This window comes from Colletes latitarsis, chromosome 8 (assembly GCF_051014445.1).
Source record: "Colletes latitarsis isolate SP2378_abdomen chromosome 8, iyColLati1, whole genome shotgun sequence".
NCBI lineage: Eukaryota > Metazoa > Arthropoda > Insecta > Hymenoptera > Colletidae > Colletes > Colletes latitarsis.
Window position 1 is genome coordinate 13,957,348 of NC_135141.1, and position 23,565 is coordinate 13,980,912.

At 30.7% G+C, this 23,565-nt stretch overlaps 1 protein-coding gene across 9 annotated transcripts in view; it reads left to right on the forward strand.

The window, feature by feature from the left end:
• The window catches only part of LOC143344901 (uncharacterized), a 242,653-nt gene that overhangs the window by 33,534 nt on the left and 185,554 nt on the right, over positions 1–23,565 (forward strand). For 8 of the 9 annotated variants that reach the window (XM_076771491.1, XM_076771498.1, XM_076771494.1 and 5 more), the window contains exons 2-7: positions 8,846–9,177; positions 17,356–17,661; positions 21,065–21,253; positions 21,412–21,919; positions 22,155–22,385; positions 22,912–23,214. In XM_076771491.1, the coding sequence (XP_076627606.1) occupies positions 8,885–9,177; positions 17,356–17,661; positions 21,065–21,253; positions 21,412–21,919; positions 22,155–22,385; positions 22,912–23,214 (1,830 nt within the window). In that variant the 5' untranslated portion in view covers positions 8,846–8,884. The remainder of the gene's footprint in view (positions 1–8,845; positions 9,178–17,355; positions 17,662–21,064; positions 21,254–21,411; positions 21,920–22,154; positions 22,386–22,911; positions 23,215–23,565) is intronic. The other variant, XM_076771495.1, reaches the window with a different exon arrangement.

Genomic DNA, 23,565 nt, shown 5'->3' on the forward strand with positions numbered 1-23,565 from the left:
GGTGCTGAAATTTTTCAGTGAAAAAAAAATTTTTCAAATCGTTCTAAAAAAATTATATTTAGTTACAGGGGTTAATTACAATCATTTTTGGTCATTATACATACCCTCGAAATCCTACGCACTTTCGAGAAAAAAATTCCTTACCGAAAATCTTATTAGTTGCATTTTTTCGATGAAAAAAAAAATTTCAAATCGTTCTGGAAAAATTATTTTCGGTTGTGGGAGTCAATTACAATCATTTTTGGAGGGTAGACATACCCCCGAAATCCTACCCCCTTTCGAGAAAAAAATTCGAGAAGGTGTGAAATTTTTCGACAAAATTAAAAAATTTCAAATCATACTAAAAAAATTATATTTAGTTACAGGGGTTAATTACAATCATTTTTGGTCATTATACATATCCTCGAAATCCTACACATTTTCGAGAAAAAAATTCCTTACTGAAAATCTAATTAGGTGACTGACAAATAAAAAAAATTTCAAATCGTTCTGAAAAAAATATTGTTAACTGTAGGGGTCAATTGCAATCATTTTTGGTGAATAGACATACCTCCGAAATTCTATCCACTTTCGAGAAAAAAATTCCTTACCGAAAATCTTATTAGTTGCCTTTTTTCGATGAAAAAAAAAAATTTCAAATCGTTCTGAAAAAAATATTGTTAACTGTAGAGGTCAATTGCAATCATTTTTGGTGAATAGACATATCCCCAAATTCCCACTCAATTTCGAGAAAAAAATTCGAGAAAGTGTGAAATTTTTCGACGGAAAAAAGAAATTTCAAATCGTTTTGGAAAAATTATTTTCGGCTGCGGGGGTCAGTTACAATAATTTTTGGTCATTACACATACCCCCGAAATGCTACGCATTTTTGAGAAAAAAATTCCTTACTGAAAATCTAATTAGGTGACTGACAAAGAAAAAAAATTTCAAATCGTTCTGAAAAAAATATTGTTAACTGTAGGGGTCAATTGCAATCATTTTTGGTGAATAGACATATTCCCAAATTCCAACTCAATTTCGAGAAAAAAATTCGAGAAAGTGTGAAATTTTTCGACGGAAAATAGAAATTTCAAATCGTTTTGGAAAAATTATTTTCGGTTGCGGGGGTCAATTACAATCATGTTTGGTGAATAGACATACCCTCGAAATCGTGTGCATTTTCGAGAAAAAAATTCAGTACGGACGGAACTTTAATTGTTAATAACTTTTTAACGAAGCCTCCATCAACAAATTGATGTTCTTGATTTTCGTCTTATTTTTGCCTCTAGAATACCCCATTAAAATTTTTCCCAGGGGTGGCCGAACACCCTGTATATTTGCTATTTCTCTGTTTCTCTAAATCATAGGATTTATCTCGTAAATAAATAAATACAATAGAAATAAAAGAATCAGTAGAAAAATTGGCAACGCTGCGGTTTCATTGTTTCTAAGAAGATAATGACACTGGGGATGTGTAATACACAGTTCAACTATGATTACTATGCGATGTCCCAAAATTATTGAAAACAATTGAGAATGTTTAGGGAGAAACAAAATTCGAGAATGAGTAATTATAATTTTTTAAATAAAATTGAGAGAAAAATAGAATATTCCATCCCTCTACGTTAAAAAACTAATTCAATCTATGCCACGATGCTCGTAAGTTATCATCGATGCAAAAGGTTATGCTAGAAAATATTAAAAAGTTAAATTTTTAAATAGGGTTAGGTAACTCTAGCGGTATGGAAAACAAGGCAATTTTTTAAGCTACAATGAAGAAAAAGTAAGCAGTCAATTATCTTGAGACTTTGCACTGTATTTAGGTATAACAAATATTGAAAAAAACCCTTGGCAATGTTTAAAAAATATTTATAATTAAGCCTACACGGCGCCTTGTTCCCGAGCCACTTCATTTTTTGATGCCTAACTGGTGTGCAGGATTATGGTAAAATGGTTGTCGAAATATTTCATTAACTATGATAAAAGTCCTTAGCATCGACGATGAGACATTTCAATTTGTAGAAAAATTAACAATATGGCAGATATTTGAAACCTAAAATCGAATTTTATCAAAAATCGAGTTTTTATTACTAATATTTTGCAGAATTATTAGACAATTTTTAAAAAACCGGATCGTCAATGCTTAATAAATATAATAGTAAAGATAACTGTAAATTTTCAAAGCAATTGATTAATTAGAACTGGAGTAATTCTGTACACCGTTTTGTAGAACATAGTTCAGAGGAAAATGCATTTAAAGTTTGATATACGCAGATATAAGCAGATATACGTCATTATTTGAGGCTCTAAATTTTCAGCAAAAACATTGTTCCGACACTGGGACTTTCCGCATAATGATTTTAAGGCTTCAAACTATTTAAGCCAAAAAACAAAATATCGAATTTTTCAAAATTTTAGGGTTACCTAAACCCTTAATACGCGAGTATGCTCGATTATGTGATAATAAAATAAGTGTACTATCGTATTTCTTATCGAACCTTTGCATTTCAAGAATTGTTTCCAATATGAACGATTAGCAACTTGAAAAGCTTATAGTTTACATATTATTCATTTATTTCGTTGATTCGGTTTGTGTTGCCATAAATAAAACTTGAACCGAATTGTGTGAATACTACATGTATGTATATACAGAGTGTTCGGTTACCCCTGGGAAAAATTTTAATGGAGGATTCTAGAGGCCAAAATAAGACGAAAATCAAGAATACCAATTTGTTGATGGAGGCTTCGTTACAAAGTTATTAACGTTTAAAGTTTCGCCCGTACTGAATTTTTTTCTCGAAAATGCGCAAGATTTCAGGGGTATGTCTATTCACCAAAAATGATTGTAATTGACCCCTGTAACCGAAAATAATTTTTCCAGAACGATTTGAAATTTTTTTTTTTCGTCGAAAAATTCAGGCACTTAATTAGATTTTCGGAAAGGAATTTTTTTCTCGAAAGTGCGTAGGATTTCGGGGGTATGTGTAATGAGCAAAAATGATTGTAATTGACCCACGCAACCGAAAATAATTTTTTTAGAATTATTTGAAATTTCTTTTTTTCGCCTAAAAATTTTAACAGCTACTCGAATTTTTTTCTTGAAAGTGCGTAGGATTTTGAGGGTACGTCTATTCACCAAAAATGATTGTAATTAACCCCCACACCCGAAAATAATTTTTCCAGAACGATTTGAAATTTTTGAATTTAATTGTTAATAACTTTTTAACGAAGCCTCAATCAAAAAATTGATATTCTTGATTTTCATCTTATTTTGATCTTTAGTATATCCCATTAAAATTTTTCCCAAGAGTGGCCGAACACCCTGTATATGTACCGTATCAGCGCCATATACGTATATAACTTAATTCTTTAATTTCATTTAGGATAACACAAATTGAATTCGTGAGAAACACATATTGTGAGTTGCTCATATAAATACAAATTCTCCGGGTTCATAGGATTATACAAAGATATATAGTTCATTTTATACAGGGTGTTCGGTAACCTCTGGGAAAAATTTTAATGAGATATTCTAGAGGCCAGAATGAAACTGTTAGGAAATGAATTTATAATCCGTGCCGCGTAATTGTATTAAGTGAAGTAATTTCATTAGTAACCAAAGTGTTACTGATTGTCTGTTATTATTCGAGTTGATATGATTGACATGATTTGTAATATATTGAATTTGAATTAATATATATAATATTTATTTAACTCTAAAAGAAACGAAAATGGAGAATATCAATTTCTTGACTGACGCTTCGTTAAAAATTTATCAAACAATTAAATTAAAACATTTCAAATCATTCTGAAAAAATTATTTTCGTTTGCAGGAGTCAATTACAATCATTTTTGATTATTACACATACCCCTGAAATCCTACGCACTTTCGAGAAAAAAATTTCTTACCGAAAATTAATTAACTGCTTAATTTTTCGCCGAAAAAAAAGAATTTCAAATTGATCTGGAAAAATTATTTTCGGTTACGGGGGTCAATTACAATCATTTTTAGTGAATAGACGTACACCCGAAATCCTACCCACTTTTTAGAAAAAAATTCGAGAATGTGTGAAATTTTACGACGAAAAAAAAAATTTCAATTCGTTCTGAAAAAATTATTTTCGTTTGCAGGAGTCAATTACAATCATTTTTGATTATTACACATACCCCTGAAATCCTACGCACTTTCGAGAAAAAAATTCCTTACCGAAAATCTAATTAGGTGCTTAATTTTTCGCCGAAAAAAAAGAATTTCAAATTGATCTGGAAAAATTATTTTCGGTTACGGGGGTCAATTACAATCATTTTTAGTGAATAGACATACACCCGAAATCCTACCCACTTTTTAGAAAAAAATTCGAGAATGTGTGAAATTTTACGACGAAAAAAAAATTTCAATTCGTTCTGAAAAAATTATTTTCGGTTACGGGATTCAATTACAATCATTTTTTATCATTACACATACCCCTGAAATCCTACGCACTTTCGAGAAAAAAATTCCTTACCGAAAATCTAATTAGGTGCCCAAAACGAAAAAAAAAAATTTCAGATTGATCTGGAAAAATTATTTTCGTTTACGGGGGTTAATTACAATCATTTTTAGTGAATAGACATACACCCGAAATCCTTCCCACTTTTTAGAAAAAAATTCGAGAATGTGTGAAATTTTACGACGAAAAAAAAATTTCAATTCGTTCTGAAAAAATTATTTTCGGTTCCGAGAGTCAATTACAATCATTTTTTATCATTACACATATCCACGAATTCCTACGCATTTTTGAGAAAAAAATTCCTTATCGAAAATTAATTAGGTGCCTAAATTCGACGAAAAAAAAGAATTACAAATTGATCTGGAAAAATTATTTTCGGTTACGGGGGTCAATTACAATCATTTTTAGTGAATAGACATACACCCGGAATCCTATCCACTTTCTAGAAAAAAATTCGAGAATGTGTGAAATTTTACGACGAAAAAAAAAATTTCAATTCGTTCTGAAAAAATCATTTTCGGTTCCGGGAGTCAATTACAATCATTTTTGATTATTACACATACACCTGAAATCCTACGCACTTACGAGAAAAAAATTCCTTATCGAAAATTAATTAGGTGCCTAAATTCGACGAAAAAAAAGAATTTCAAATTGATCTGGAAAAATTATTTTCGGTTGCAGGGGTCAATTACAATCATTTTTGGTCATTACACATACCTCCAAAATCCTATCCACTATTGAGAAAAAAAATCAGATAGGTGCTGAAATTTTTCGGCGAAAAAAAAAAATTTCAAAACGTTCTGAAAAAAATATTGTTAGCTGTGGGGGTCAATTACAATCATTCTTGGTCATCACACATACCCCTGAAATCCTACCCACTTTTTAGAAAAAAATTCGAGAATGTGTGAAATTTTACGACGAAAAAAAGAAAATTTCAATTCGTTCTGAAAAAATTATTTTCGGTTACGGGGTTCAATTACAATCATTTTTTATGAATAGACATACCTCCGAAATCCTACGCATTTTCGAGAAAAAAATTTAGTACGAGCGGAACTTTAAACGTTAATAATTTTTTAGCCAAGCCTCCATCAATAAATTGGTATACTTAATTTTCGTCCTATATTGGCGTCTAGAATCTCCCATTAAAATTTTTCTCAGGGGTGGTCGAACACCCTACATAGAAGTTCGTGTTCCAAATTATCTGTTAATATGTGTAATAATAAAATATTTTATCTTTCCGCTCTGTAAAATTAATTTTTCTACAAATTTTTGTAATTATAATTATAATAAATTCAGTTAATTATAAGTACAATTTCAACGAAAATTATGTTTCTCTGACGAACATTTTATAAAATTCCCAACGAAAACAACTTTTTATATTAACCAGAAAAAAATTACGCGCTCAGCGTTATGTATTGGAAATATCACATGCAATACACGTATTTATCTATCAATAACTTAATCAATAACTGAGTCGCCAGTTGAGCTTAGTTTAGAATTAACCAATTTTGTAAGTTATTACCGTATCGTAACCAGGAGATAATAAATAACGTATTCGAACGGTTCCAAATCAAATGTTTCCCTCTACTTTATTATCATGGAGCTTGTTTGCACATTTGCTATAACATTGAATATATGAAATACTTGTGTATTAGACAAAAAAAAGGAAATAGTAAAATATTAACCAAATTATTAGAAATAGTTAACGAAGTTGAACAATTATTTTCATTCGTCTAGTTTCTTTTGAGTATTGACATTTAGTTTTGTATGATATACATATACAGAGTGTTCGGGCACCCCTGGTAAAAATTTTAATGGGAGATTCTAGGGGGCAAAATAAGATGAAAATCAAGAATAGCAATTTGTTGATTGAGGCTTCGTTAAACAGTTATTAACGTTTAAAGTTGCACTTGTAGATAGGCACTCTGCGTACGCGTGATAGTGGTTCTCACTCAGAAAACTGTGTGGCTGTTAATACGTCACTAAGCAGAGTTTCTCATGCTGAGTGAGCACCACTATCACGCGCACGTAGCTGTATTCAGGTTGCCTATCTACAGGCGCAACTTTAAACGTTAATAACTTTTTAAGGAAGCCTCAGTCAAGAAATTGATATTCTTGATTTTTGTCTTATTTTGGCCTCTAGAATCTCTCATTAAAATTTTTCCTAGCGGTGTTCGGCCACCCCTGGGAATAATTTTAATGCGGGATTCTAGAGACCAAAATAAGACGAAAATCAAGAATAGCAATTTGTTGATTGAGACTCGGTTAAAAAGTTATTAACGTTTAAAGTTGCGCTTGTAGATAGGCACTCTGCGTACGCGTGATAGTGGTTCTCACTCAGAAAACTGTGTGGCTATCGATACATTACTAAGTAGAGTGTCTCATGTTGAGTGAGAACCACTATCTACAGGCGGAAACATTAATAATTTTTTAAAGAAGCCTCAATCAACAAATTGCTATTCTTGATTTTCGTCTTATTTTGGCTTCTGGAATCTCCCATTAAAATTTTTCCCAGGGATGGCCGAACACCCTGTATGTATATACAATATATACAGGGTGGGGCAGTAACTATTAGCACCTCAGATATCTTGGAAACTATAAGTTTCACAGAAATGTTTGCTAAAGTAAATTGCACAGTACGAAGGGCGCTATTGGGTGGCGATAATAGTTTTTTTGCAGGTGGAGGTACTTCGGACATTTCAAGATCACATCCATTTTTTTAAATGGATCGGCATGTTTTTGCTTCCGTATCACGATAGAGGATCTTAAAACGAGTTCAACGACCTGTTACACAAGGTCATTGAAGGTCATAAAAAGTAAAGAAAGGCGATAATACTTACGGTTTTGGTAGTAAATGAAACATGTTTATAGTAGGTGTTCGAAATGATGACCATCACTGTCAATGCACCGTTGGATTCTTTTTATGATTGATTGACTTGCAAGTCTTACAGCGTCAGAACTTATTGATGCACAGGCTGCAATAATTCGCTGTTGCATATCGTGAGATGTAGTTGCTACTTTTTTGTACACTTTTTCTTTCAGTGTTCCCCACAGAAAGAAATCTAAAGGTGTTATGTCCAGGTGAACGAGCTGGCCACGATATTGGATTCGAAATTTTTCATCGAGTTCCCTTCGCGCAATCGATGAATAATGTGCTGGGCATCCATCATGTTGATACCACATGGTTTGTCGTGTAAATAAAGCTAACTCTTCTAGCAAAAGACCCAATGTATCCTTAATAAAATTAGCATAGACGTTGCCATTGAAATTTCCATTGATAAAAAAAGGTCCAATAATTTGATCACCTATGATACCGCACCATACATTCACAAACCATTGTTTTTGATGTTCAACCTGTCGCAGCCAATGTGGATTTTCCGCTGCCCATAAATGCACGTTATGCAAATTAACATTCCCGTGATTTGTGAATGTTGCTTGATCAGTAAATAAGACGGTATTAAAAAAAGCTCATTGTTTTGAATCTGACGTATAGCCCATCGACAAAACTCAACGCGATTCATGAAGTCATTCCCATGCAATTCTTGGTGAAGACTAACGTGATGTGAGGGTGCAAAATGCGAAGTACGCTCCTCCTACTAATGCCAGATTCGCGTTCAATTTGTCGCCAACTAATATGAGAATTTCTAGAGCACACCGATTTCCATTTCTTCGTTAATTACTCGTTTCTGGCGTTCACTTTTACGAACACTTAAACTACCGGTTTGCCTAAGTTTATCATACACATTTTTAAATGTTTGACGCGAAGGCTGAGACCGATGTGGATATCGTTCAGCATACAAGTTTGTAGCCCTTACAGAATTTTGTTGGCATTCGCCATAAATAAGAAGCATATCAAGCTGCTCTTCAAACGGATACATCGTTCCGGATTGATCGATTTATCGATACTAATCTTATGATGTTTATCTTACTCTGCAAACTATTAAAGTGTCCTTCAAGCAGTGTTTATTCTCAGTGAAGTAAACGGTAAGCATTACGCATTCCTCTACTGTTGACAATACGTATGTTTCATTTATTACCAAAACCGTAAGTATTGTCACCTTTCTCTACTTTCTATGACCTTCGATGACCTTGTGTAATAGGTCGTTGAACTCGTTTTAAGATCCTCTATCGTGATACGGAAGCAAAAACATACCGATCCATTAAAAAAAATGGATGTGACCTTGAAATGTCCGAAATACCTCCACCTGCAAAAAAACTATTATCGCCACCCAATAGCGCCCTTCGTACTGTGCAATTTACTTTAGCAAATATTTCTGTGAAACTTATAGTTTCCAAGATATCTGAGGTGCTAATAGTTACTGCCCCACCCTGTATTAATGGAAATAGTCAAGTTTTGATATATTGCAATGTTTTAGAATGGACAGGCTGTTAAAAGAGATGAATGTGGAGTGGCGATGACAAGCCTGATCTTGGAAAACGCAGACTTGAACCGACTTTTCCCGAAATGTCGGCCTAGGGGTGGCCCACCCCCGAGTCCGGGGGCCTCCACGCAGATTAGTCAGCCGCATGAAAGCCTCTGTCAGAAGGAGGCCGCCTCTGTTACCACCAGCCTTACGAGTACATTCGCGACTACGTTCGCAAACACTCTCACAACCACCCGTGCAATCGCCTCCAAGAACACACATTCGAATCATTCACGTGAGATACCCGAAGACATGATCGACCTCGAGCGCGACATCTCCGATAGGTAAGCTTATTTTGATTTATCGATCATTATTCTTCGTCGGATACTACATTGAATGTACCAGACAAATATACAGGGTGTCCCATAACCAGGGGCTTTATACTGGTATTATTCCAGCAAAGCTATACTGAAACTACGAGGGTCGTTCAATAAGTCCTTAGAAGATCCAAGACCTGGCGCTCGTAGCATTAAAAATGGTTTGTTTTTAGTAAGCATCGTGACTTACTAGACAGCTTTCAAAGTCTCGGTTATATCCACTACATGGTTTCATTTTTATTGTCAATTGAGGCAAGAAATTTCCTCTTCCATCGAAACAATGCACGAATGCACATCTGTGCAGTTTCGATGGCCAAAATCATGGAATTAGAGTTCGAATTGTTACAATATCCACTGTATTCACCGGATTTGGCCCCCAGTGACTTTTTTTATTTACAAACTTAAACAAATGGCTCGATGGACAATGATTCACGACGAACGAGGAGGTCACCACCCAAACAGATGCCTATTTTGAGGACCTTTCGAAATCTTACTTTTTAGATGGCTTAAAAAAGTTGGAGAAACGCTTGGAAAAGTGTATAGAGCTAAGAGGAGATTATGTTGAAAAATAAAAAAAAATCTAACTGAAATAATTTATTTTTCTATCTTTTTCTAAGGACTTATTGAACGATCCTCGTAATATTCTACCGAATACCGAATTAAATACCGGTATTATTTTGGTATTCTATTCAGGCAATGGTAACAGGAGGATCGGTTTTCGTTTGTTTATGCCCCCACTCTTTATCTTCAAGTTTACTATCCCACTCTAGCATACGGAAGACTACACGTGGTGTGGTATTTTTTAGTGTCGAATTTTTTTCTCAAAAGTGGGTATGATTTCGGGGGTATGTCTATTCATCAAAAATCATTATAATTGACCCCCGCAACCGAAAATAATTTTTTTAGAATGATTTGAAGTTTATTTTTTTTGTCGAAAAATTTAGGCACTTAATTAGATTTTCGGTAAGGAATTTTTTTCTCGAAAATGCGCAGGATTTCGGGGGTATGTGTAATGATAAAAAATGATTGTAATTGCCCCCTGTAACTAAATATAATTTTTCTAGTGTGGTTTGAAATTTTTTAATTTCGTCTAAAAATTTCAATACTTACTCGAATTTTTTTCTCGAAATTGGGTAGGATTTCGGAGGTATGTCTATTCACCAAAAATGATTGTAATTGGCCCCCACAAATGAAAATAATTTTTTTAGAACGATTTGAAATTTTTTTTTTTCGTCGAAAAATTTAGGCACCTAATTAGATTTTCGGTAAAGAATTTTTTTCTAGAAAGTGCGTACGATTTCGAAGGTATGTGTATTCACCAAAAATGATTGTAATTGATCCCTCTAACTGAAAATAATTTTACCAGAACGATTTGAATTTTTTCTTTTTCGTCGAAAAATTTAGGCACCTAATTAGATTTTTAGTAAGGAATTTTTTTCTCGAAAGCGCGTAGGATTTCGAGGGTATGTGTAATGATAAAAAATGATTGTAATTGCCCCCTGTAACTAAATATAATTTTTCTAGTGTGGTTTGAAATTTTTTAATTTCGTCTAAAAATTTCAATACCTACTGGAATTTTTTTCTCGAAATTGGGTAGGATTTCAGAGGTATGTCTATTCACCAAAAATGATTGTAATTGCCCCCCCACCTGAAAATAATTTTTCCAGAAATATTTGAAATTTTTTTGTTTCGTCGAAAAATTTAGGCACCTAATTAGATTTTCAGTAAGGAATTTTTTTCTCGAAAGCGCGTAGGATTTCGGGGTATGTGTAATGATAAAAAATGATTGTAATTGCCCCCTGTAACTAAATATAATTTTTCTAGTGTGGTTTGAAATTTTTTAATTTCGTCTAAAAATTTCAATACTTACTCGAATTTTTTTCTCGAAATTGGGTAGGATTTCAGAGGTATGTCTATTCACCAAAAATGATTGTAATTGGCCCCCACAAATGAAAATAATTTTTTTAGAACGATTTGAAATTTTTCAATTTCGCCGAAAAATTTAGGCACCTACCCCCTGTCGATTTTCCTTAAAATTTCGTTTTTGATTTTTAATAATTTCGCTTGACGTACTACAGAAAAGTTGTATAATACTTTTTTGTAGGTATTCATGAACTCTACTACCCCCCAAAATTTCAATGAAATATATTCACTGTTGTATGAGTTATGGCTGTTTGAATATTCGACCATTTTTATTGGGTTTTTCTCATTTTGCGGGATCAAGAGTCAACTTTCCGAATATTTTTGCGATTTCAAAATCCTCCAATCCGTTCAGGAATTGTGACATTTTAAAAATTTGCATGAAAACATTTCTGGCCTCACATTAGATTTTCGGTAAGGAATTTTTTTTCTCGAAAATGCGAAGGAATTCGATGGTGCGTCTGTTCACCAAAGATGATTATAATTGACTCTTGCAACTAAAAATAATTTTTGTTGACCAATTTGAAATTTTTTTTTTTCGTCGAAAAAACTAGGCCCCCCTTTATCGATTTTTCTTAAAAATTCGTTTTTTTTTTTAATAATTTTGATTGGCGTTGTACAGAAAAATTGTTTAATACTTTTTTGTAGGTATTCATGAACTCTACTACCTCCCAAAATTTCAATGAAATATATTCACTATTGTATGAGTTATGGCAGTTTGAAAATTGGACCATTTTTATGGGGTTTTTCTCATTTTACAGGGTCAAGAACCAACTTTTGGAATATTTTTGCGACTTGTACTTATTCTCCGCCAAAATACGCGTAGTTTGCTTTTTTAAACATTAAAATCGTCTAATCCATTCAGAAGTTATGCCGTTTTAAAGATTCGTATGAAAATTCAAGCAGACATTTCTGGCCAGAAATTATATTTTCGGTAAGGAATTTTTTTCTCGAAAATGCGTAGGATTTCGGGGGTATGTGTATTTACCAAAAATAATTGTAATTGACCCCCGCAACTAAAAATAATTTTTGTTGAACGATTTGAAATTTTTTTTTTCGCCTAAAAAATTAGGCACTCCCTTTATCAATTTTTCTTAAAAATTCGTTTTTTATTTTTAATAATTTTGATTGGCGTTGTACAGAAAAATTGTTTAATACTTTTTTGTAGGTATTCATGAACTCTACTAACTCCCAAAATTTCAATGAAATATATTCACTATTGTATGAGTTATGGCAGTTTGAAAATTGGACCATTTTTATGGGGTTTTTCTCATTTTGCAGGGTCAAGAACCAACTTTTGGAATATTTTTGCGACTTGTACTTATTCTCCGCCAAAATACGCGTAGTTTGCTTTTTTAAACATTAAAATCGTCCAATCCATTCAGAAGTTATGACGTTTTAAAGATTCGTATGAAAATTCATGCAGACATTTTTGGCCAGAAATTATATTTTCGGTAAGGAATTTTTTTCTTGAAAATGCGTAGGATTTCGGGGGTATGTGTATTTACCAAAAATAATTGTAATTAACCCCCGCAACTAAAAACAATTTCTGTTGAACGATTTGAAATTTTTTTTTTCGCCGAAAAAACTAGGCACCCCGTTTATCGATTTTTCTTAAAAATTCGTTTTTTATTTTTAATAATTTTGATTGGCGTTGTACAGAAAAATTGTTTAATACTTTTTTGTAGGTATTCATGAACTCTACTACCTCCCAAAATTTCAATGAAATATATTCACTATTGTATGAGTTATGGCAGTTTGAAAATTGGACCATTTTTATGGGGGTTTTCTCATTTTGCGGGATCAAGGACCAACTTTCCGAATATTTTTATAATTGCTACATATTCTACACTAAAATACACGGCGTTTGGCTTTTTGAACATTAAAATCGTCCAATCCGTTCAGAAGTTATGATGTTTTAAAGATTCGCATGAAAGTTCAATGAAACATATCGATGGTATGGTCAGACATTATATTTTCGGAAAAGAATTTTTTTCTCGAAAATGCGTAGAATTTCGGGGGTATATGTAATGACCAAAAATAATTGTAATTGACTCCCGCAATCGACAATAATTTTTCCAGAACGATTTGAAATTTTTTTTTTCCGTCGAAAAATTTAAGCACCTACCCCCTGTCATTTTTCTTAAAAATTCCTTTTTCATTTTTAGTAATTTTGTTTGACGCCCTACAGAAATGTTGTCTAATACTTTTCTGTAGTTACCCATGAGCTCTACTTCAGAAAAAAGTTTCATTGAAATATATTCACAATTGTAGGAGTTATGGCAGTTTGAAAATTGGACCATTTTTATGGGGGTTTTCTCATTTTGCGGGATCAAGGGTCAACTTTTCGAGTATTTTTGCATTTTCAAAATCCTCCAATCCGTTCAGGAGTTATGACATTTTAAAAATTCGCATGAAAACATTTCTGGTCTGAAATTAGATTTTCGATAAGGATTTTTGTTCTCGAAAATGCGTAGGATTTCGGGGTTATGTCTATTCACTAAAAATGATTGTAATTGACCCTTGCAACTAAAAATAATTTTTGTTAAACGATTTAAAATTTTTTAATGTAATTTTTTATTAACTTTTTAACGAAGCCTCAGTCAAGAATTTGATATTCTTGATTTTCGTCTTATTTGGGCCTGTAGAATCTCCCATTAAAATTTTTCTCAGGGATGGCCGAGCACCCTGTATTGTGAATGTATTTATATTTAATAAATAGTAATGCAAAAACAAATGAATCTGTTTATATACACAAAACAATAGAGTTAGTAGAATTCCATTTGGAAAACGCCTCACAACTAAAATCATACAGTTAAACAAAATTGATTATCGAGTTGCTCAAATTAAACCTTAGTTTTGTATTGGATTTTCTCGATTACGTTCTACCTCACGCAATCTATTTGGTATCGATCGTATCAATTTTCCAGTAAAATTGAATTCAGTTTTACCCTATTTCTTTATTAATGTTTCTTTAAAATCAAACTTATTTTTAATGGTATGTTTTCGAATGCTAATTTTTAATTCATATCAGATGTACGTATTCTATCACGTTTAAATCAAGTGATAGCGGAAGTAATATTTATTACTTTGGATTAATTATTAAGCAGTTACATCCTGGCTACATGCGACGTGTGTTTGAGATCGTTATCACTATAATATTTAAAGTGGTCTAAAATTCCTAATTTTTCGGTAATGACTTTTAAATTTTTTTTCAAAATATTTATACAGGGTGTTCGGCCACCCCTCGGAAAAATTTTAATGGGAGATTCTAGAGGCCAAAATAAGACGAAAATCAAGAATACCAATTTGTTGATGGTGGCTTCGTTAAGAAGTTATTAACGTTTAAAGTTCCTCCAATACTGAATTTTTTTCTCGAAAGTGGGTAAGATTTCGGGAGTATGTCTATTCACCAAAAATGATTATAACTGACCCCAGCAACCGAAAATAATTTTTCCTGAACAATTTGAAACTTTTCAATTTCACCGAAAAAGGCACCTACCCCCTTGTCGATTTTCCTTAAGAATTCGTTTTTTATTTTTAATAATTTCGCTTGACGTCCTACAGAAAAGTTGTTTAATACTTTTTTGTAGGTACCTATGGGCTCTACTTCACAAAAAAGTTTCATTGAAATATGTTCACTATTATAGGAGTTATGGCTGTTTAAAAATTGGACCATTTTTATTGGGTTTTACTCATTTTGCGGGGTCAAGGACCAACTTTTCGAATATTTTTATAATCGTCACATATTCTACACTAAAATACGCGGCGTTTGGCTTTTTGAACATTAAAATCGTCCAATCCGTTCAGAAGTTATGGTATTTTAAAGATTCGCATGAAATTTCGGGGCACCATTTTTGGCCTCAAATTAGATTTTCGGCAAGGAATTTTTTTCTCGAAAATAGTTAGGATTTCGAGGTCATGTCTATTGACCAAAAATTATTATAATTGGTCCCTCCAATCAAAAATAATTTTTTTAGAACGATTTAAAATTTGTTAATTTTGTTGAAAAATTTCACACCTTCTCGAATTTTTTTCTCCAAACCGGGTAGGATTTCCGGGGTATATCTATTCATAAGAAATGATTATAATCGACCTTTGCAATCGGAAATAATTTTTTTAGAACGATTTGAAAAATTTATTTTTTCGCCGAGAAATTTTACCACCTATCCGAATTTTTTTCTCGAAGGAGGGTAGGATTTCGGGGATATGTGTATTCATAAAAAATGATTGTAATTGACCCCCGCAACCGAAAATAATTTTTCCAGAACGATTTGAAGATTTTTAATTTTGTCGAAAAATTTCAGCACCTACTACTTACTACTCCCTGTTCATTTTTCTTAAGAATGCGTTTTTGATTTTTAGTAATTTCGCTTGACGTCCTACAGAAAAGTTGTTTAATACTTTTTTGTAGGTACCTATGGGCTCTACTTCACAAAAAAGTTTCATTGAAATATATTCACTATTATAGGAGTTATGGCTGTTTGAATATTGGACCATTTTTATGGAGTTTTTCTAACATTACGGGGCCAAGGAACAACCTTTCCAATATTTTTAGAATTGTCACATATTCTACACTAAAATACGCGGCGTTTGGCTTTTTGAACATTACAATCGTCCAATCCGTTCAGAAGTTATGGTGTTTTAAAGATTCGCATGAAATTTGCAGGAAGCATTTTTGGCCTGAAATTATATTTTCGGTAAGGAATTTTTTTCTCGAAAATGGTTAGGATTTCGAGGGTATGTCTATTGACCAAAAATTATTATAATTGGTCCCTGCAATCACAAATAATTTTTTTAGAACGATTTAAAATTTTTTAATTTTGTTGAATAATTTCACACCTTCTCGAATTTTTTTCTCCAAACTGGGTAGGATTTCCTGGGTATATCTATTCATAAGAAATGATTATAATCGACCTTTGCAATCGGAAATAATTTTTTTAGAACGATTTGAAAAATTTATTTTTTCGCCGAGAAATTTCACCACCTACCCGAATTTTTTTCTCGAAGGAAGGTAGGATTTCGGGGATATGTGTATTCATAAAAAATGATTGTAATTGACCCCCGCAACCGAAAATAATTTTTCCAAAACGATTTGAAATTTTTTAATTTAATTGTTAATAACTTTTTAACGAAGCCTCCATCAACAAATTGGTATTCTTTATTTTCGTCTTATTTTGGCCTCTAGAATTTATTACTTGTTACTTTTGTAATGTTATTTGTTCATATTGTTTTTTACTTTCAAACTACCCATTCCAGCAGACATAAGTAACAGCCCCAGGTCATCATTACCAACAAAATATTAATATTAAATAAAAGTAGTATAAAACTCGTGTATCTACTTACATATTTCCTACTGTCTGAGTTTTATTTTGAGGTCAAATTTCACTATTTTTAAAACTTCGTTTTTTAAAGACTTAATATAAATAAATGTTATTCTTGTTTTTAGTAAATTCATATGACCTTGAATGAAGCTTACTAAAATTAATTTCATTTTTTGTTTACATTTTTTTTACACTATCAATCGTTTCATAGAGTACAAAAATGTCAGAGTCTGAGTTTTATTTTGAGTCACAACTACTGAGTTTTACTTTGAGTTAAAATGATAGACACTGGTATCATTATTGCATAGTAAAATGTTTTCTCATCATTTCGGCCATAATTATCTTTTGTTTAATCGAAGGACTACTGTAATAATATAAGTTAGAAGATATCCATACACATGGATAAGAAAATGCATAATTACATGTGTATCTGGAACACTAATTTTTAATTCGCTAGTATAATTGTACAGGTTCAAAACTGCAGATTCTATTTTTTCATTACGCGGTTTCTTAAATTCTGCTATAACTGATTATAATGGTATGCAAAGGTTTTTAATATCTCTGTAATCATTCATGTAACTTTAATCCTTCGTTTCACAAAAGGATCATATTCAATAATTTTGTTCTTTAAGGTTTGTGCAATTTGATACATTTCAAAAAACTTTACTAATTTCCACATTACTTCCTTTTCTTTTTTTACTATTATAAACTGCAGATATCGAAGTTTTACTATGACATTAAAGAACAATGCTGAACATGCTACTGATATACGTTTTATAGTATATCCAAATTTATAATTGCATTATATTAACGTATTAAACAATATGATGTAATAAATATGTCGTAGCACGTAAGACCAATTGTAATATTTCTAGTAATTGTATATATTTGTGCTTTGTAGGACAACAAGCATGGTGTCCGGTTTCGCAGGGGAGAGTCAACTATCTGTTGGTATCAGTGGTGGTAATGGTGGTGTTAGTAGTCCACTTGGAACATTCGGTTCACTTGGCACACTTAATACAAAACCACTTTCCTCGAGTTCCTCATCTGCCTCTGGGCGTAGTGAAGATGTACCACAGTATGGTAGCCTTCCAGGTAGCGATCATCAGGGTCACTCGCAACAAGATGATAGCGGGCCTGAAGAAAGCCCTGTATACATTTTAACATCTGCTAAGGGTGATCGCAGTTATAAATTAAGAGATTCCAGGTAAACTATTTTATTCTTTTATGGTATAGGGTGATTCTGAAATAAATAGCCAAAGTTTAAGATTGTATTTCACACATGGATCGAATAAATATGGATTACCACTTTTTGTTTATAATAGGATTTAGCAACAATAATTTTCAAGTTTAATGTTACAGGTACCATTACCATTTTCTTTCTGTTAGAAGTAAATACTAACAATACTTGTGATTGAACATGTTAATTTCAAATCATTGTAAATTGTATGTTCCATTGAAGATATATAATCATATATGATTTAGATTGAGTATAGTTACACTGCTCGAGTTTCTTAATAAGTTAATGAGTTCATTAACCGATGGATTGGTAAAGGAGGATCGATTACACAATTTGTTTCTTTAATATAAATTCTTTAACTCTAAACTATTTTTAATTTATTTAACTTGCACATTCCTTCAATAATAATTGGTAATATAATACGTTTTTCATATACATTGATAGACTTGTGAGAGTGTGTACATATATACGCCTTTCGTATATATTGATAAACTTGTGAGAGCATATATATTCGCCTTTCGCATATATTAATAGACTTGTAAGGGTGTATATATACACCTTTCATAGTCAAAGGGTTAAGTTTTTATTTATGGAAACACACTTAAGGCTTCTGTTTATGATATCCTTTTCTTGTTAGTCTGGAAATATTCTTACTCTGTACAATAAAATTTAAAATGCTTTATGCATTTTGAAACTTCTTTAGTAGTCTATGATACATTATACAGTATGTACTACTGATTGTAGTCATAAACAAAACATTATAACTCTGAGAAGAAATGTTTTAAATTTATGTTCATACGACTCTTTTTCATCGTTACTATAAGTAGTATATGTTCCTAAAGTTTGGCCATGTATTTCATAAACACCTTGTATAAACAATGAAATATAATAACATTATTCGAAGAATAAAAAAACAATATATAGACACTTTGATTATAGGTCATAACTATATGTAAAAGATTTAAAACTTGTACAGTCGGCAATATTTGATACTGAAATACATTAACCAATATATTCTTTTAAATACAGAGTAATGTTAAAAACTTTATAAATAGATTTTGTATAATAACGCATAATATTACAAATATATATATATTTTAATGTTTATAGTTGTGAGATATTGCAAATAGATGCAAGCATTTGACAAATGATATTCTGAAATCCATTGTTGTACTCGAATATAAAATTGTAGGATACAGTGAGTTCAATCTTTAAATATTTTGATATTTTATTGGGTTAACAAAGAGTGATTTTATTAATGGAATAATAAATTAAAGTACAGAATGTATTTATTACAAAATTCTGTGATCGCTTAACGTACGAAATTAATTTGAATGTTGCTTCTTTTTTATATTAATTTCTGAATGAAGAACAAATGATTGAAAAAAAATATGTTTATTGCATTATACATAGAGCATGCAATCCGACGTAAAGTAAAATGTCTAGAAATTTTTTACCTAGATTCAGAAATAATTGATAAATTTGTTAATGACACGATCGAAATATAGTCTGTAAATATTATGTAGCAATTAATGTTAGGTTAGGTACATCATGGATGTTCTTGAGATTTCTTTATGGTGATTCTTGAAAAAACTATATATCTAATATGTAAATCGTATATAATAGTAAAACTAAAATGTTAAATAAACAGCTTTGTTAGTGAAGAGTAAGTGACACACAAGAAGTAAATAATCTTTTCGGCGTTACAATAAAATCTATTGGTACTCTTTGTTTACACAATTTGTAGGGTGTACTATCAACAGCCATTTAAAGATGAGGTTCTGCTTGGACAAATAATAGTTCGATGCATTTTTAAAAAATTATTCGAAGAGATGAAATTAGATTTTTTATAAATTTATATAAAAACATATATAGGTGTATTTACAAGTGTTTTTTAATCACAGTTAAATTTAGTGTTTCTAATTTAACGTAATTCATTACACGATAATACATTAAATATTTAAAAAAAAAGTTAATTACATTTTCAAATGTCTATAAATATGTAACATTCGTGTAATATATTGTTACAATTTCTATTTTGCTACGAAGTGTGTGAGAAAAAAAAGTACAAATTAAATGTTAACACTTTTTGATAAATACGTTTAATCGTTTAACGATTTTATTTATTTAAAAAGAAACGTGAAATGAATATTATTAATAATGTGAGTTAATAATTGTTTATAACCTTAAAATTGTAAATATTAATTTGTTAATAATTTTGTTAATCGATGTTGATCTGGTATATTTATGATTCATATGAACAGTATTATTATTCAAATTCAGTAGGAAGTGTTTCTTTGCAAGTATTCAGATAATTGTATAAATAATATTTAATATACAACGCATAATACGTTTAAACAGTTAAAGTAACGACATAATTTCTGTTTCACATATGTTTATTTTATTTTAGCAATAAAGAATGTATTGCTTACTTTTATAATCGTTAAGTTTTATTTGTCTACGTACAAGTTACATTATTTTTTGTATCTAATTACTTTGTATATGCGAAGTACAACCTAACAGACAGTATTTTTAAACCTGTTGCATTTACAAATTGATTTTGTTATTATATTATTTTTTTAAATAAGTAACTTCAGACATTGCTTATCTTTCAAAATATATTGATGTTATTAATTTCTAAATTTTAACTACATAATTAACAGCAGTATTGTTTCTAATATACAATTTTAATGAATTACAAAATTGTGGAAAATAATAATAAATCATTTGTAGTTGAAGCAATTGTATCAAAATTATAGTATAGTATAATAATAATTGATTTATACTATACTATATTCTTCGTTAAACTTACACGTTTTGTATTTACATTTTTCTGATATGAAATTTAATTTATTTATACTTCTATAAATAGTATTATTTAGCGTCGTTCACAAAATAGAAAATCAAAGAAGTATGAACATGTTATAAAATAAAGTTTTACAAGTTCTAAATATATTCAAATACAAGTACTGTATTTTAGGTATTTATTTTTAGTTTTCTTTTTATTTTCTTTCATAGTAAAATCATACTAAATACTAAATTAGTATTTAGAATCGAATCTTTTAGCTTTCGTAGAAAGCATAACATTTACAAGTTCTTTCATATAATTCTGTACTTATTCTGTTTTTAGGTTTTAAAATGACATAAGTAATTTATTTTAATTTTGTGAAGCACAATAGTAATAAATAATTTTAAAACATTGTACCTTGTATAATTTTATTTTCTTGTTACATTTTTATGCATATACCTTAAACTCGCTAGATACTAGCTTATTTGCGTTTATGTAAAAGAAAAATATTCTTCAAATTATGTTTTATAATTTACATACATTTTACGAATACTTTTATTTGATAACAATTATCTGTTCTAGAATTATAGAAATTGCTGGTGGACGAGAAGTTTTTTCTCAAAGTAGAGGTAAAGTAGCAGCTAGGAAATCACGCTTTCTTGCTGCATCAAATTCCTTAAATAACGAAGATATTCAAACGGATAACAAGCAATCAATTAAAAGAAATAATAAATCTCCAAATACACAAACTATATGGGAATTAAGAAGTCGGTAATTGAAAAACTTTTTCCTATAAAATAAATTGTATTTGTTATGAAGTATAGCGATACTTATGCAAATAAGAATTAAATTTCTTAAAATATTTGTTGTATTTGATAAATTATTCATATGTTGTTCTCAATAAAAAAGAGTTATATGTACATTTTTAGATGTGGCGATATAAGAAAGCAGCGTTCTAATAGGGAAGTAACAGAAACTGTATTTGCTTCGGAAATACATTCGGTGCGGCATAATCCAACAAAATCTATCCTCGATTATGATTCTCCTAAGAGCAATCATAGTAATCGTATTATTAATTATGACTCAATTTTGAATAGCAATAATGTAGAATACAGTATACCAAAAAATATTATGGATCTCGATTATGGATTATCAAAGGGTTGTATAGATTATCAGTCAAATCATACAACACCGGCAAGAAGTATGGCTATCGTCAGTGATGGTGAAGTTGTTGTATTCGATGACATTGATGATAACTGGCAAAATTTAAGACTAGATTTAACTTCTAATAATACCAATCAAGTTACGTCTACTAATTTAAATCTTGAATCTGAAGAGTCCCAAAGAGGTCGTATTCCTCCAGAACCGCTAAGTTCTAGCATTGGAAGTACTCCGAGTCCAACAACAGCATATCGTAATACTTCAGAATTTTTTAAGGTAATTTTGAATTTTTTTTTGTTCCTCTACATTTTTCTTGAATAACGAATAAGTAAATTGTATATTCACGTTTTAAAGAAATGTATTTTGATCTATCATATATGTTTAAAATAAAAAGATTACATTAAATGTTTCGAGGATAAAGTATCTTTAACGTATTCTAATAAAGGAAAACTTAAGTAAAATGGTTTTTAAATCAAATATTTAATATATACCAAATAAAATGTATTTTTAGGTAATTACACCAGCTAGTGATTGCGAAGTAGATTCACCATCCTCAGAACGCAATCACAAAGTGGCAAGAGTAATTGGTGAATTACCAATAGCACAGTATTCTGAAAGTCCAAGACGTTATGGAGTACGTGACACTCAGCTTCCTTGCCTTCTATCATCACCATCTGTATACATGACACCAAGACCTGGATTCCCACAAAGAGTATTGCCAACAACACCAAGTCACAATGAGGTATCAAATTTGAATTTAAGATCTATAAACAAATTGTTCTCCATCAAACTCGATTCGTTTATTTTTCATGTACTTTTTTATTTTTATTCTTTAACACGTTTACGAATTACTTTAAAAATTCTATAAGATATTATGAAAAAAATGTATTAATTGTCTTAGTAGTATAACTAAAAACTTAAAACAATATATAGGAATTAAATCATTCATATCTATACAGCGAATGTGTTAAACTAGATTTAATTTTTCATGTATTAATACATGTTCACAAAAGAAATAAAGAAAAAAACTGATTTAATCGATTTTATAATAAATTAAGAAGAATTATCTTAATCAATTACTAATGACAAAAAATAAGTTAATAGGAGATAGAAGACGCGACCATTAATAAAATAAAACTTATCGCTTAATTCCTTTTTTTTTCTATTATTTTACATTGAGAGTCTCTGTATTATTTTCCTAATGTTACGTTACAAACATATTTTAAATAAATACATCAATATTAATTGAATTAATTCTTTATTTTAAGAAGGAGGATACTTCTGCGGAAATCATCGTAGATAAGGCTGTGGTAGAAACAAATATTAATTACTCTGATGATCAAGCTGTAAATGAATCTCCTGCATCTCCAAAAATCGAAGATGAAGAAGAAGATTCTTTAAAACCATCAACTTTACCCACTGACAATATAAGTAATCTCGTATCATCCGGTGGTAGTACATTCGATTATTTGTACGAATTCTCGGAAACGCGAAAAGTACTTGAAGAATTTTTTAAGTGTCCACCACCAACAAAAGAAAAAGAAAACATCACTGAATCTTTTCCATTTCAGGTATGAATATTTTATATTTATTTTTATTGAAATATAAAATATAAACAAATATTTTGAAACAAACAAATTTATACAATAGGAATAGATATTCTTGTGCAATTAGTTCCTTTTTCGTTCTACTAGAAATAGAACATTTATTAATTTGTTTTACTTTTAACGTTGTTAAAAATTAATTCAGATATCATTTCAATAGTTTCAAAGAGCAAATACTGAGTATTAAGGGAGCATTATACATTTTTTAATATTTTTTCAGTCAAACAATCACACGACGAAAGTAGGATTTTGATACTTTATAAATACATCTTTTAAGAGTAATTTGATGGCTTATTGATTAAAAAATACGTACAAACG